Source organism: Anabrus simplex, chromosome X (assembly GCF_040414725.1).
Source record: "Anabrus simplex isolate iqAnaSimp1 chromosome X, ASM4041472v1, whole genome shotgun sequence".
NCBI classification, from domain to species: domain Eukaryota; kingdom Metazoa; phylum Arthropoda; class Insecta; order Orthoptera; family Tettigoniidae; genus Anabrus; species Anabrus simplex.
The window spans coordinates 97,998,645-98,015,485 of record NC_090279.1 but is presented as its reverse complement, the minus strand read 5'-3'; the positions used below and the strand labels follow the sequence as shown (position 1 = coordinate 98,015,485).

The following is a 16,841-nucleotide window of genomic DNA, read 5'->3' as shown; positions in this document are numbered from 1 at the left end:
AAAACACGACATGTAGGAAACGGGAGCACAACTGTGCTCAGGTTTCAGCAACAATTTCTTCAATTGCGTCATATTATGACTTGATTCGGCACTTACTTATTCCCTTGAATTGTTTATTCAAAAGTTTGAATACTTCTTTCCTGCGCTTCCAGTTTTTTACCAGTTTTCTTTGCCATATGATATTTCTGTTTTCATCCGAATTACTTCTTATCCTCGCCTTTGGACGGCTCCCAAATTATTGTTAATGAGCACACTTCTACTTTGCTCCGAAAACACAAAAAGGGTCGTCCATAGTTGAGAACGAGCGGTTGTGCATATCTGTGGTTGATGAGGAGATAATTCATGAAATGTCCTTTGCTCTTTTCGCACATGGACCTAGCATTATGTTACCTGCCGATTTTCTCTCAGAGAAAATGGCACAAAGGGATGGACCGCTCTCCGGTGTATATTATGAAGTGTGCAGAAAAGGTGCCGTTCTAGGTGGAGAACTTATTACTTCTCTGCTGTGTGCGATCGCATGTGCCTCGCTACATCTCCAGAATTGGATAAGGTCTTGTGGAATCCCGGACAATTGTGTAGTAGTTAGTGGGACGTTAAGCAAAATAACATTGTTAAACCACGTGCGGCTCAATCACGTGACGTAACGCTCGTAAGCCATCTCGCCCGTGTGAACCGACAGCGTGGTGCTGCGTTCGAACGATTTGCCAACGAACACGGAGGAGTGCGGCACCTCTCCGGTGTGGTTTACATGTGCATGGTTAACTTACATGATTCTCTGGACATTTTATCGCACTACTGAGAACTCGTGAGTGTTCTGATCTGAACTGTTAGAGTCACTTTCTTGGCTGAATATTTGTCACAGACATTACACCAGTATAGCATCTCGCATGTGTGAGTCCACATGTGAACTGGTAGGTCACTTTTCTGGACGAGAGATTTGCAACAGATATTGCGGCAGTGTGCCTTAGACTCGTGTGAGTTCGCATACGACGTGCTAGGTGGGATCCCCTGCTGAATACCCTGCATCAGACATTGTATGAGATTGGTTTCTTGCCTGTGCCAGTCGGCATGTTGAACTACTAGGCTGACTTTGTGGCTAAGGAATATGCCACAGATATTGCAGCAGAATGGCTTCTCGCCTAATAGTGTCGGCATGTGATCTCCTAAGTTACGTTTCTGCCGCAGTGTAGCTTATCGCCTGTGAGGATACGCATGTGATTTGTTGGATGGACTTTCTGCCTGAAAGATTTTCCCACAGACGTTGCAGCTTTATGGCTTCTCGTCTTTGTGTTTACGCATATGAACTGCTAAGGCGCGTTTTTGCATGAATGATGTGTGGCTCATCGCATGTGTGAGTACGATTATGGCGTGTTAAAGTAACACTGTGGCTAAAAGATCTCCCACAGGAGTTAGAGCAGTACGGCTTGGACGGATTAACTGCTGAATAACTAGCCACAGACATTACAACAGTCTGGTTATTCGCCCGTGTGAGAACGCATTTGAATAGCATGATTGTCTTTCCTGCTGAAGGTTTCACCAGACTTACAACTGTATGGCCTCTCGCCTGTATGGGTACGCATATGAGAAGTAAAAGCGTTTTTCCGTTTGAAAGATTTCCCACAGACATTGCAAGTGTTTTTCTTCACGTCGGTGTGCGTCCACACCTGCCTAGCTCGGCAGGACGAACTGCTAAATGACTTCCCACAGACATGACATTTATATGGCTTCTCGCCTGTATGGGTCCGCATATGGACAACTAGTTTGGATTTCGTGATGAATGAATTGCCACAGACATTGCAGTTGTATGGCTTCTCGCCTGTGTGAATCAACGTGTGATACGATAAATCTATTTTTCGAACAAATGATTTGCAACATACTGTGCAGCTGTATGGCTTCTCGCCTGTATGATTCCGCAAATGAACGGTTAGAGTACCTTTCTCGATGAATGACTTGCGACAGACATTGCAACTGTATGGCTTCAAGCCTGTATGTCTCCGCAAATGAACAGTTAGACTAATTTTCTCGATGAATGACATGCCACAGACATTGCAGCTGTATGGCTTCTCGCCTGTATGGGTCCGCAAATGAACAGTTAGAATACATTTCCTGTTGAATGACTTCCCACAGACGATACAACTGTATGGCTTCTCGCCTGTATGGGTCCGCATATGAACAATTAGTTTTGCTTTCGCGATGAATGATTTGCCACAGAGATTGCATCTGTATGGCTTCACGCCTGTATGGGTCCGCATATGAACAATTAATTTGGCTTTCGCGATGAATGATTTGCCACAGACATTGCCACTGTATGGCTCCTCGCCCGTGTGGAACCAATTCCGTTCTGGACTTTTCCTGAAATTTTTATGACATACTGCGCATTCGTTTTTAATCCCACCTGTATGCAATCGCGTGTCTCCTGTCAGCATTTTCCTCTTTGTGAAGCATTTATCTGAAAATCCACACACTTAGAGCGGGTGCATCCTGAGGTGTTCCAACAAGCTGCTTCGGCTACCGAACACCTTTCCGCAGTGATCGCACTTGAAGGGTCGATCATCCTTGTGACTCTTCAGATGTGATCTGCCATCCGGATGTTGATGATCTCTATAGCTCACCTCGGGTCTCGATCTACAGTGACAAATTAAAACCATGTGACCAATAGTTCAACAGCCAACTCCACTACAACTCTCACAAAGGGGATTTGCTACTGGACATTCCATTCACTGATATCCAGTGCAGAGAGCTCGTTACTCATAAACATAACATTCCTGAGAGTAAACATCATCTGAGGTCAAATTCAGAGTATACTGTTAAATTTCAAAAGCTCTCACTTGTAACGAGAATGTGTTGCGTCTTTTCTTAATCACGATATCACGCGCAAGAAACTTGTCACGGTTTAGAAATGTACGAGTTAATAGACAACGTCATTTAAAGAATGCATGAGAAGTGATCCAGCCTAAAAGGAGAAATAGAAGCTCTTTAATGCAGCACATATTATTCTATTGAAATCCGTACTCTGTTCTCCTACATACAGGACGACATATGCTTTGCAGTTTTGATCTTATTGAACCACTCTGCGCTTCATCGCAAGCAAGTAATAATTTTTGTAAAGGACCTTGTTCTTGAGGTTGTTTGAGAGAATGTCTGTGTTGTAGATATTAATAAAGTTGAGATCATCGTTTGCCGACAGTCAGCAAGATCTGCTGAACCATGGCTAATCTTTTATGAATGTTATTTTGTCACACAAATATACATATTGAATTTGTACATTGTTATCATATCACTATAGCATTTTATAATGTCACTGTGCCGCTTTTCCGAAATATGTAGCTTTGATGTGCAATCAAACAGACCCAACCAACATATAGGACGGTAGGTTTACACAAGGACGTTCATACTTACTACCATGTACTACATCAGTCTACGTCTTAATTGCTGTATTTAACACAAGCCGCACGCAACACGAAAAACCACTAATCCTGATGAAATACAGGAAAAGCTGAAATATAACAAGTATACGACGGCTCTCTCCCTAGCATTGATATTGTCTTTTCTCCCCCAGATACTGCTGTTATTGACATTATGAAGGCCACACAGAATATGGCTTTGGTGGTAGCATTCTATTACAATGCTCTAATATCCTGATTTTGAAACCAAACGCAACCTATTATGCCCTTGGATATTCTTACAAGTATTACTTTAACAATACGGATAGAAGGAGCATGAAAATCAAGGTTTGAGACAAAATTCGAGATGAAAAGACGTTGAATTGCATCGTAGTGGATATTACTGCTATGTAAAGGAAGGAATGTTATTCTATTTATTTCAAAAGATCACGGGCAACGTGATTATTTTTAGTGGATTGATAAGATAGCCAGATAGCGTCCAATTCTGTGCCTGTCTCCCCACCGCATAGTAGTTCTACATATTCTACGAAAGAAGGGCGGTAAATGCAAATTTCTTGGTTAAAGGTGAGATACGCTTGCAACTGGCACATGGGAAAATCGATCACGCAGGCTAAAATATATCGTAACATGATCTATTAATTTCCAATTCGTGCTGTATGAACTAAATTCACATGGCCCAGTCGAATGTATGACTGGCTCACAAGCAAAGTAATGGGAAGCTCGACCACGTATTGTTACTGCTCTCTTTGGAGAAAATAAATGGACAAATAAACGGGGGACATTCATTCCAGATATGACAGACTAAACCTCTTGATCATCTCACAAGATATTGATCAGAAGATGGAGACGTTCAGTACGGAGCAGATGCCGGAAGAGGTACACTAAATTTCTGGAAGTTAATGCAGAAAAGAGCGTAGCGCTTCTTCTCTGTAGGAGTGGCTGCAAAAGGAATCTGTTCCCCATATCCGGAGCTGCGTTACTACCTTCTGTCATGAGCTCTAAAATGCTTCAAGACAAGTCGGCCGTAAAATAATACCATCACATCATTACAGAAGTATCTCTCATGGTATCGGAACCAAGGTTAGTGCAGCCTCTGGAAGGGACGCGCATTGGCAGGACCCAGTCAGCATGAAATGTGGAGGATTAACAATGCCTTTATTATCTCTGTGTGTGAATTCTTTGTATCTTCTTTGACGTCACTATGTTTTTCTCTTGGTACGAAGTGAAGTACAATAAAGAAAACTTGTTTACATATACGACATAATTTGGTGCCGATACCCGCGATCGAACCAGGGACCTTTAGATCAACTCATTTCCCTCGATAATGGCATTCACGATCTTTTATCAGACGCCGAATATGACGCAGATGTCATAGAGCGTGAGAAATACATCGAGGTCGCGAAGCGCGCGATATTTAATTCGACACGCGTCTTTCGTGACAAATTATCTGAGTCGCTCGGAAATATGAATCTTGACCCTTCCAGACCTTTATCCGTAGTACCAGAGCCATCACACTTTTCAATCAACCACTCTGTTAAATTACCGACTATCAAACTAGAACCATTCGCAGGAGATGTAGAGAAATGGTCCCGGCTTTGGGAGCAATTCCAGTCAGCGGTAGACAACAACCCGACCATCAACACTATCGACAAACACGTCTTCCTTCGTGGATACCTGGAGGGAGAACCTAAGAAGCTAATCTATGGCATAGCGGTGACTGCAGACACATACGAGGAAATAAAGGTGAATCTTATTGGACGATATTGCGATAGGAACCGCATCATCCAGGCGCATCTGGATTACCTGGAGACCATGAGACCAGTTCGTGATGCTACGCCCGACGCCCTCAATCATACATATATAGAATATAATAGACGTATTCAGGCTTTAGGGGCATTAGGGGAAAATGTCCACCACTACGGTAGAATGTTAGCCCCCAAACTGTTACGTGCATTTCCGGATGATAAGTCTACAAGGTGGATCATCTACGCAACGAGAGAGAAGATTTCCGAAGCGCACATAACAAGGCTTATGGAATTCCTCAATGAAGAAGTGGAGGGCGCAATGACGGCGCAGAAAATCAAAGGTGACAACGCCATCTCAAACTCATATTACCCAACTGCTGCTGCCTTGCAAGTCACTACTAGGACGGGCCAGACGTCCAGGAAGACGAAGACGTCACCTTTTTGCGTTTTTTGCGAAGGGAAAGACCATTGGGCTCAAAACTGTACCAAGATGACAAGATGTCAAGCAACGCATAGACCAACTGAAGTCTACTCAACGATGCTTTTTATCCCTAAACAGAAGTCACACCTTGAAAAACTGCACCGCACCAAAAAGAACAAAGTATCCTGCACTAAATGTAAGGGACCACATCACATCTCTATCTGTGAAGGACAAGTGGGAGTAACTGTGGGAAAAATAGATGTTAGCATGCCGAACTTGATATACCTCCAAACAGCTCGAATTTGGGTAATCGGACCAACCGGTCTTTGGAAAAGAACACGTTAAATTCTGAACGCCGGAAGTCAGTCAAGATTCATCAGCTCGGAACTGGTAGACGATTTGAAGCTGAAAGTCATTGACAGGAGAGATCTGTCAGTCACAGCATTTGAAGCACCATTAAGTACGTCGGTGACTCGCAGATTGGCCAACTTCAGGATAAGTGGAATGTGGACGAAAGATTCCGTGCGAATCTCGGCATTCGAGAGCAGGAACACGTACTCACCACACCCAACCGTCCCACGTGACATACAGAGTCTATCACGCCTTCACAAATTGCAACTAGCAGATCCTCAAGATGATGCAGACGATCTGATGATTGAGGTCCTGATAGGAGGAGACCAGTACTGGCAGGTGGTGAAGGACGAACAGCCAATACGCATCTCGAGTTCCATGGTACTTCTTCCCTCTAGGTTTCGTTGGATTCTTAGTGGGAATAAGTCTGGTACTACAGTGAATCATGTGTCCATAAACCACGTCAGTATCAATGCAGAATTGCTGTCTTCCGAGAACAATCCACGCAAGTTTTGGGATCTAGAGATACTAGGGATAAAGGAAGATCAGCAACGAGCACTCACTGCGAGAGAGTTTGCAGTCTTGAAAGGCTTTCATGAATCATTCAAAATGGAAGACGGGAGGAGGGTTTTCTCCCTACCAAGGAAGGAAGGAGTAATACTGCACTCGAATCGCAAGAACGCTGAGAAACGTTTTGATTCCCTGAAGAACAAACTTAATGGAAACAAACAGTTCCGAGAGGCATACAACGCTTTAATGACCGACTACTTTGCGAAGGGACATGTAGAGACAGCCCCCGAGGCTGAATCGGTTACCGACACCTTCTATTTGCCTCACCATGCTATAAACAAGCAGAGAGACGGCACGACGAAGTGGAAAATAGTTTTTGATGCTTCATCTCATGAAAAGGGTACCCTATCACCCAATGATGCCCTGGAGGTAGGGCCTAATCTCCTACCAGAAATTCTGGCAACACTACTCCGCTTCCGACTCTACCGACTAGCTTTAATTGGGTACGGAACCCAAGCCTTTTTGAAGTTGCGTCTGGATAAAAATGACAGAGACTTAACGAGATTTCATGGTTTGAAGTGGAGAGAGGGGAAAAATGAGACTGGAAGACAACTGACAACACTGCAGTATACAGATTCGCCCGTTTGCCGTTTGGACATACATGCAGCCCATTCCTTTTATCAGCTACATTACGTGAATTGGCTTCCAGATTTTGTGACAAGTATCCCTTGGCTACTAAACTGCTAGATCAATGGACCTGCATGGATAATTTCACAGCCAGAACAGAAGACGAAAATGAAATCATTGCTGTGTACTACGAGATAACAGGGCTTCTCCGAGAGATACAAATGCCGATGTCAAAGTGGGCGACCATTTCAGTACTGTTAAAGGGTATATGGAGAGCCGAAGGGCGCGAGGAAACGAGAGATACACGAGTTTTGGGTGTTAACTGGAACACGCAAACGGACTGTCTTCTTTTCGACCCTAACGACATCATTGGAACGCTACCAGAAGAGCCGGCGACGAAGAGACAGGTACTACAAGCTACAGCAAGATTTTACGATCCGCTTGGTCTCCTGTCGCCAATATCGATTACAGGTAAAATCCTCTTCCAGGATACTTGGTGTAGAGGGATAGCATGGGACGATCTCCTACCCATAGACCTAGCAAGAAGGTGGCAACTCTGGGCTTCCAGTCTCATTCACTTGTCAGCCATTCAAATCCCTCGATGACCGGGCGAGTTGGCCGTGCGCGTAGAGGCGCGCGGCTGTGAGCTTGCATCCGGGAGATAGTAGGTTCGAATCCCACTATCGGCAGCCCTGAAAATGGTTTTCCGTGGTTTCCCATTTTCACACCAGGCAAATGCTGGGGCTGTACCTTAATTAAGGCCACGGCCGCTTCCTTCCAACTCCTAGGCCTTTCCTGTCCCATCGTCGCCATAAGACCTATCTGTGTCGGTGCGACGTAAAGCCCCTAGCAAAAAAAGAAAAAAAAATCCCTCGATGGATAGAATCTTCTTCTACTGTACGCCAGAGAACTATCAAGTGCATGTATTCTGTGACGTTTCGGAGAGGGCTTATGGTGCCGTACATTATCTCAGAGTAGTGGAGAGTGATACAGTCTCGGTACACTTGGTTCACAGCAAGAACAGACTGTCACCTATCAAGCGAGTGACCCTCCCTAGACTTGAACACCTTTCAGCTGTAGTGCGTATAAGACTTCTCAAGTATTTCTGTCAGTCTACATGATATGATATCACGAAGGCAACGCTATGGAGTGATTCTATGTTGACAGAATACATTGCATTACATCGTCGAGAAGTTGGAACCATGCATGTTGACGTTGAAGATATAGCACGAGTAGGGATATTTAAGAATATTGGCTCCACAATCTATGATGATGTCCGACTTACTGATGAAGTCAACTTAAGGATATACAACGCCTGACTGAAGTGGAGAATGACAACAGGCGCCTTTCCGAACTTTGGACAAAGGGCCATCTCTAAACTAAGTCCTACCGAACTGATATCTGTCCTACCGATATACATCCTGTCGTTTTCTACGGCAACGAATGCTGCCCAGCTCTAGAGGTAGAACGCCAAATAAGCATCATGGATACGAAGTTGCTTAGGTCGAAGCCTGGCATAACTAGACTAGATCACATTTCAAATGATGTTATTAGAAAACATTTTAGCGTTGCACCGACCCAGAAGAAAATTGGGGAAAGGCGTGTGCGCTGGTTTGGGCATGTGTTGCGTGTAGAGGACGATATATTGGGAAAATCAGAGTATACACAGAAAGTCGGTGAAAGGAGGCGCGAGGAACGAACCAGACAGCATAGACTGATAAAGTGCACAACGGCCTGAAAGTTGGAAGACTACATGCAGACATGGCCCGAGACCGAACTAACTGAAGTCAATGAATCACAACACCGGACCCTGCCACCAGAAGCAGACTGATGAATATTCTGTTACAAAAATGGAATGCAATGGATATTTTACACATCCTAACATTCAAATTAGTTTATTGTATGTTCAAATTTTCTCCCCTAAAGCATATGTCCGATATCTATAAAAACTTATTTTCACAAAATAGTGTTTGAATGGCTGAACGCTTCTGGATTTCGTGTTTAAGTGACTCCTATAAATGCATTGTGAAGAAAAACTTATAACTCAAAAAAATAAAAAATGGGTATATCTGTGTTAAATGGGAAGGACAGTTTGAATATCTGGTGAAATTCTATGAGTACCTACAAGAGGAGAGTCCGTCAATGTATTCTAGCCTGAATAGAATTTTGCAATTCATATGTCTGCTTACATATGTCATAGACAGCAGACGATCATATTAATCAGTTTGTTATTTTCACTCCGCTCACGCCTATAAATATGTAGACCATGGAGGAGTGGCACAAAGTGGTCAGCTCAGGGCCATGTGACACTCAACGCTCTAAAGCTGGAAGGAAACCACATAAGTAAGTGGTTAATTCAGGACCATGTGTCTCTACACAAACGGAAGTAAGCCTCATCACTAATTGGTAATCTCAGAAATACATGTATTTCCACAAGTCAGCAATTAGGAAATTTTATGAATCTTAAAATCAATACCAAACTGGCATGGCAAATATTTTAGACATTTTAAAGGAAGTCATTTAAGTTGCGGCATGATATTTGTAGACTGCTGAAATGAGAGTGAGGAAACAATAGCGCCGGAGGTGAGATATAAAACAAAGTGGGAAGTAGCAGATAAGGTCCGGTCGACTAAATCCTTCAGAAGCAACTAAAATCTATGATGTAAAATGGACTAAGCTACGTAGACAATGGACTGTCCTCTGACATATATGCCAAGAAAAAAGAAGACACATAAAATGCAAGTCGCTTTGCTGGTCCGATAGTGCCTCTGCACAAAATATGTTTAGAAAGTAGAAAGCTAATTTAGACTACATCAAAAATAGAAATATGATATTGTGTCGGAAAAGGATTCATAAGCAACATTTTTACTGGTGGTCATAATACAAAATTGTTCTCTAATGTAGCCTATTGTGTCTTGCTATACATGAATTACAAAGAAACTGCAGGATTTAAACCTCGAAGAATAGACTATTTGGGCGATCTTTGGTTGTGTGCATGGTTCTATTCTGACTAATCAGAGAGTGTGAGCTGGTATTGGGTAGTTCTGAGGACCGACATGAATATTTCTTGCCACTAGTGTGAAAGTAAAGTAGGAACAAGTCATTGCATCACATAAGAGTCGAGAAGGCTCTAACCACTCACAAAATCAAATAAACCATTCAGAATTCGTAGTTTCCATCACAAATCTGGTTTGAAGTCAAACCTTAGGCTATGACTAGCCATCGCATGACCTGCATTACATGTTTTAAAACAGGACTTTGTGAGGTCAGTGACAATAATTACAATTTAAAAAAAAGAATATTATATCACTACATGATTTACCTATTATTATTATTATTATTACTATTATTATTATTATTATTATTATTATTAGCATAGGGCAACAAGTTAGATACCTATACACAAATATATAGTATTTACAAATATACACAGACAAGAAACATGTTTTATAGCAGGATGTCCAGTTGGGTGATCTACTGTATGGTTTCCTCTGTTGGTTCCAAAAAGTCACTCGGGCTACCTGTGTAGGAACGTCGTGTACATTCACTTACAATATGGGGATCATCTGCCGAGATGCACAGCCACACTCTGGTGATGAGATATATTTCCACTTATAAAGGGCATCCCTGCGTCGTCCATGATTTGTTCTCACCCGATTCAGAGTGGTCCAAATCGTACGCGGTAGATGATGTTCACCAGAAAAGATGTTGTGTAAGGAACTGTCTGTGGCAAATTTCCAGCTACTTCTCCATTCTTCTAAAGGGTGAAAATTCCCATCAGCCAATGCGACAGCATCATGCAAAGATGGATGTCGTGACTTGAACCTTGTTACCTTGAGAATAGGAATATCATCCAAAACATACAGTTGAGGGTTCATTTCTATCTTCTTGAACTCTCGAATGGGAGCATTTGATCTTCTTACATCATGCGGCATTATACCTGACAGAATTGGGAGCTAATAAAGGGGTGTGGACTGGACAGTACCAGATATTAACCGCACGCTAGCATTCAGTTGTGTATCAATTAGTCTTGTATATGGGCTATCCAGCCAAACTGGTGCACAGTACTCAGCACACGAGAAAACCAGTCCCAAAGCAGATCATAAAGTCTTTGATGATGAACCCCAACTTAAGCCATACAATTTCTGAAGGATAATATTACATGTTTTGAGCTTCTTGGACAGATTCATAAGATATTGTTTGTAAGATAGTGTGCGATCAAGTGTAATCCCCAAATATTTGGGATAGCTGCTGTACCGAAGTTCTTGGTGACAAAAATGTATGTGAAGTTTAATGCCAGCTTGGCGATTATTTAGGTGAAAACATGACACTTCTGTTTTGTTAGAGTTAGGACACAGTTGCCATTTCTTGAAGTGCGTTTAAAGTGAAATCAGGTCTCTTTGTAGCACTTCTTCTGTCACACTAAAGTCTCAATATTGAGTGGCTAGTGTTATGATATTCAGCATAACAAAAGGTTTGTGATGATGTTTCTGGGAGATCGGAGATATACAAATTGAACAGTAGGGGAGACAGTACCGATCCTTGAGCTTCTTTCTCTACTTATACTATTTCCCATACACACTTGAAATCTTCTGTCATTGAGCATATTGCTTATAACCTGCACGATGGTCCTACAGGGTACAATTCGGAGAAGCTTGTAAATTAATCCTTCCCTCCAGACTGCGTCGAATGCTGCAGTAAGATCAATGAATACAGCTGAGGTCTTGAGTTGTTTCCGGAAACCTGCTTCCATGTGGAATGTCAAGGAAAGCACTTGATCGCAGCAGCTGCAATTGGGCCTGAATCCGGCTTGATAAACTGCAATATGCTGGAAAACTGTTGCGCTGATTCTGTTGTAGATTAGCCTGTCTAAAAGAACGGCAATTGGTCTATAACTGCTTGGGTCATTGGCAAGCTTACCTGGTTTCAAGATGGAAATCACTTTCGTTCGTTTGAATTCTGCCGGGAGTTGTCTGTTCTGTAGAAGGTCGGTACAAAACCCTGCCAGCCAACTTCTAGCATTCTTCCCTAAATGAATGCGAAATTCTGGATGAATGCCATCAAAATCTGGAGCTGTACTTGGTTTAACGTCTTTGAGAGCAGCATTGATGTCTTGCACCGTAAGTGGTAGTGAATACCTTGGTGTGCGTGGTGTTTGGAGCTGGCGCCGTATGTGTTTGGTATGTTTCTTATCTGATGGAGTTTGGGAAGTCGTGACGATGTGAGATGCTACTTCATCCGGAATAACTCCAGGCTCTTGCTTCACCAAAGGTGTCCTTTCTCCAAGTTTTCTGAGGAGAGCCTTAGTTCTTCTACTGGAATGAGTTAAGTCGATATTCTCCACTGTTTCAATTCACCGTTCTCCCCAGGTAGTATCCATGCTGGAAAGAAGTTCATCAGCTATGTCTTTATCACCAGTCTGCAGATATTCGTTATAGAGCGCACCAGTCTCAACATTCCAGCCAGGGATGTAATATTTTTTATGGCCTCCAGGCATATTCCTCTTAGCCGCCATCATAACTGCACCTACGAAACGCTGTAATTGTTGTGCTTGGGAGCAATCCACCAAATGCATATATCCAGTTCAGTGGTGAATGTTGACCAATTTGCTTTTCTGAAGTTCCACCGAGCATGTGGTATTGACCGTACAACAGGAATGTTGATGCCACTATCCACTATAATGGGGCCATGTTGACTGTGGGGAAAATGTCTTAACACTTTACGACTGGTATGTAAGGGCTGTCCTCCCTCATTGCAGCTAACAAAACACAGGTCAAGATTGGAATCCCTATTCCATGCAGCTGATTGGAAAGTACCAAGATCTTTTGGGTCAAACATCAGATGAAGATTGTTCATCTCTGTCCATTCTACGAGTTTCGTTCCACATTCACTGTTATTCGAGTACTTCCATAGTTCGTGATGGCTGTTGAAGTCGCCTATATAAACTGCAGGGTGTTGAGCATTAGGTAGTACTGTACTTGGCCACTGTGCGTTTGGGGGTTTATAAATGTTAAAAATAGTAACATCTGCCACTCACACAGCAACACAATGGATGTCCTTGTCTTCGTTTTGAAAGAGCAGTGATGCATCTTGGATATTATTACAAACATAAGTAGCTATACCATGTGCACTGTGATATGTTGCACCAAGAGCTGTGTAACCATTAATGCGGCCCCTTTTCCGAAACTCTTCTTCATTGGCTGTATGGGTTTCCTGTATAGACACAACATCTATATTATTATCCAGGATAATCTTGGATAGGTAGTCATATTTTGCTCTGCTGTTGCTCTCTACGTTAAGCTGGAAGACATGGATGAAAGGTCCAATGTTTCTTGTCTGGTAGCTATGAGAAGAGCCATTTCCATGAAATAACTTTGTCATTGTTCGGAGATCTTTAAAAAGACAGATCCAGCAGCCAAAGTTATTGCTTTCTTAGTAGCAGCCGGGGGTCACGTGTACGGCACTTTGAGGTTAAACCTAAGGACGTGAAGCAATAATGTACGCCCTATTTATCTAATTTTATGAGATAATAAATTCACTTACTTAAAGAAGTCTGAATTTTTTAGGCAAGCTGCACAAATTTAAAACTCCACTTGTACCGGTACCTGTTCATTTTATTACTTTACACTAATTGTGTAAGTATGTTTGCAATCAACATACTACAAGCCCCTGACTGAAAATGAACACTAAAATGAATCAGCAAGTGTGACTACAACACTGGAATGAACATAAATTCAAGACCACATAATTTTACGCTTACAAGAATGCACAAGTTTTATTTGAAAACTATGATATTGAAGATGTAGTACTACTGACCGGAACGTTTCATTTCTACAACACATTATCTGCTCTGACGTCCACAATTGGAGGAATCTGACTTAACACACAAGAGACCAGAAATGATCATAAAGAACGGAATCTAACGAAATAGTTTAAAATTACATTCTTTGAGTTATAACATTATTGAACTCAAGCCATAATTATATTGATTAATGAGACTGATTATGATAGTTCGAAATATTACAATGTACATAAAACTTAACAATTTTGAATTTGAAGATTTAATTTATAATCTACAAACATCGCTTTTTCTGTGTGTCACTGTTGGTGTGAACGTACAAAAACTTACTCAGAATATCTCGAGGCAATAATTTCAGATAGCATTTCAGATGATAAGAATGTGATGAACAAATGATGCAGAGACAGTGCAAGAAAGAACACTTTCTTCATAGTTGCTTAAAGGTATTGTAAACAAATACACTTCAAAATATCTAGCTTTACCAGAGATTCTTTTTTAGATATATACCGGTATTCAATAAAACTACATGATGGTACATTAAATATAATCTCAAAGTTCTTGAATATTTAAGATGATTTTAACCAATAGAATTTTAAGATATTTGCAGTTAAATGAAACCTTGTAAAGAGAGGATTCAACAGACGAAAATGGCCAGTTTTAGGAGATAAATCAACCAACACTGAACACAACTGTGAATACGTACAACATATTCTATATTATATAGGATTTATAGTGTACTTACTTTGTTTCTTCTTTGATGTATGGCAACAGCTGATCATCGGTATGTTCTTCTATGAATATTTCCTCCTTAGTATCTTCGGAAGGCTATAAGTAAGAAATAAGAAAAGTAGAGTAAAGAAGTAAAGGAATATATATAGGCCTAAACAAGAAACAGCTGAGAAAATAAATTTCACAGTGGCACAATAAAGATTAAAATTAATATATCTCTCATTTTAAAAATATAAGAATGGAAAGGAACAATCTATTCAAAATCAATCTAAATACAAGAGAGGTGTCGACCTTGGTGGCAAATGGTACACAAAAATACATTATTATCAAGCACTAATTTTTAAAAGAACAGAGAAAAAGACAATTTCATAAAATACAGTATTTTACAATTTACACTTTCTTTTCTATTAAGCATGTATATAATTTATAAAATTTTACTCATAATACTTTCTGCATTACAAACATAATCAACACATGTACAACTTGTTCAACTACTTCAAATAATGCTATACAACTTCTATTAGATTAAAATTTACATTGCATTTATTTATTTTATTTTTTATCCTTTTTGGAACCTAACTTGCATAATGACCTTTTGCATTTTAACCCGGTCCCTTTGCCACTGCTTTCCAGACAAATGATAAGAGAGATAAGAACATGAAAAGGAACACAGTGTAGGATATCAGTAGACAAGGTAGCATAGAAAAGGAGGATCATTTGCAAATATGTAAATATAAAATTACCTACATATTTGTGAATATTCACCAGAGTATGTGTACACATACATGTGTGGGTGGAGGCACTTCCGTGTATGTGTATATGTACAATTTTAGGAAAATAAATAATAATAAACACTATCTCCAAATCATTACCCAATAACATTGCGTGCTTGTGTTTCTATTTCTGTTGATGAATATTTCCACACTGAATAGCTATTTTCTTCATCCTTTCATGTTCACATTCCACTATTCCCATCTTTCTATACCAACTTGACTTGTAATATCAAATAATCCTACAGTACTCCCACCACTTTCCCAACAAGTGGACAATGCTTAAATCATAAGCATAGAAATATCCATCATCCCTCTCTGTACATCACATTAAGACCAAAAAAAATCAGTCAATGTCCCAATCAATCAACGAATCAATCAAACAACAGCGTTTCGGGTGTTGGTTGTTTATATAGAAAAAGATTGTGGAAATATATGAAACAACATCCTCGGTAAATTATTTCAATCACTAAATCATCTTCCTATAAGTGAACATTTACCAAAATTTGTCCCCATGAATTCAAACTTATCTTCATGTTGTGACCTTTCCTAAACTTAAAGAACATGACTTAAATGTATTCATCAACTAATGTCATTCCAAGCCATCTCTCCAATGACATCTCAGAATATACAGTACTCTTTAATCAAACAACTTGTCTCCTTCTCCAAGTCTTCCCAGCTGAAACTTTGCAACATCTCTGTAAACACACTCTTTTGTTAGAAATCACCCGGAGGAACTGGAGATATTTCTGTGGATTATTTCCTGTTCTTTATTCAAGTAATACTGGTGATGGTCTCATACTCTCATTGTGGCTTTGCTGGAGATTTATATGCCCTCTCCATTACAACCGCTAAATAACCTCATAATCATATTAAGAGATCTGTAAAAATCCTTTTCAATATGTTTATATGATTACCACAATGAAGATCTATTCTTATTATGAATACCTAGGTACTTACAGAGATCCCCTTAAAGAACGTTCACCCCATCAACACAATAATTAAATGAGAGAGGACCCTTTCTATTTGTGAAACAGAGAACCTGACTTTTCACACTGTTTACCAATATAACATTGCCAAATGTCCATCTTATCTTACAATATTGTTAAGGTATTTTTGCAGTTACACACAATACTGAAACTTACTTATTACAAAGAGCCTCATAACTTATTTCAGTTCATTATTCATATTGTTTATATATATCAGAAAATAAAGGTCTCATAATACTGCCCTGTGGGAGCCAATCCAATAATAGTTACAGGATCAAATAAAGCTTCACCTATTCTAATGCTCTGAGTTCTATATTTTAATACACCAGACGTGGCCAAATTCTAATGGTCAAACGTATATTTCTATCTTTATGTAAATTATCAACCTTTATAGCCTAATCCTTGAACTTGTTTGGTGGAATTACCACTTGGGATATCCCTGACTACACTACTGGATTTTTTCATATAGTGGGTACAGTGGGAACCACAATGTAAT

At 40.6% G+C, this 16,841-nt stretch overlaps 1 protein-coding gene across 1 annotated transcript in view; it reads right to left on the bottom strand.

Moving 5' to 3' along the window:
• Positions 1–2,465: 2,465 nt before the first annotated feature.
• Positions 2,466–16,841, bottom strand: part of LOC137503324 (zinc finger protein 3 homolog) — a 49,597-nt gene continuing 35,221 nt past the window's right edge. Inside the window, exons 4-5 of the mRNA XM_068230875.1 lie at positions 14,600–14,682; positions 2,466–2,625 (exon numbers count right to left, since the gene is read on the bottom strand). Of these exons, the coding sequence (XP_068086976.1) occupies positions 2,466–2,625; positions 14,600–14,682 (243 nt within the window). The remainder of the gene's footprint in view (positions 2,626–14,599; positions 14,683–16,841) is intronic.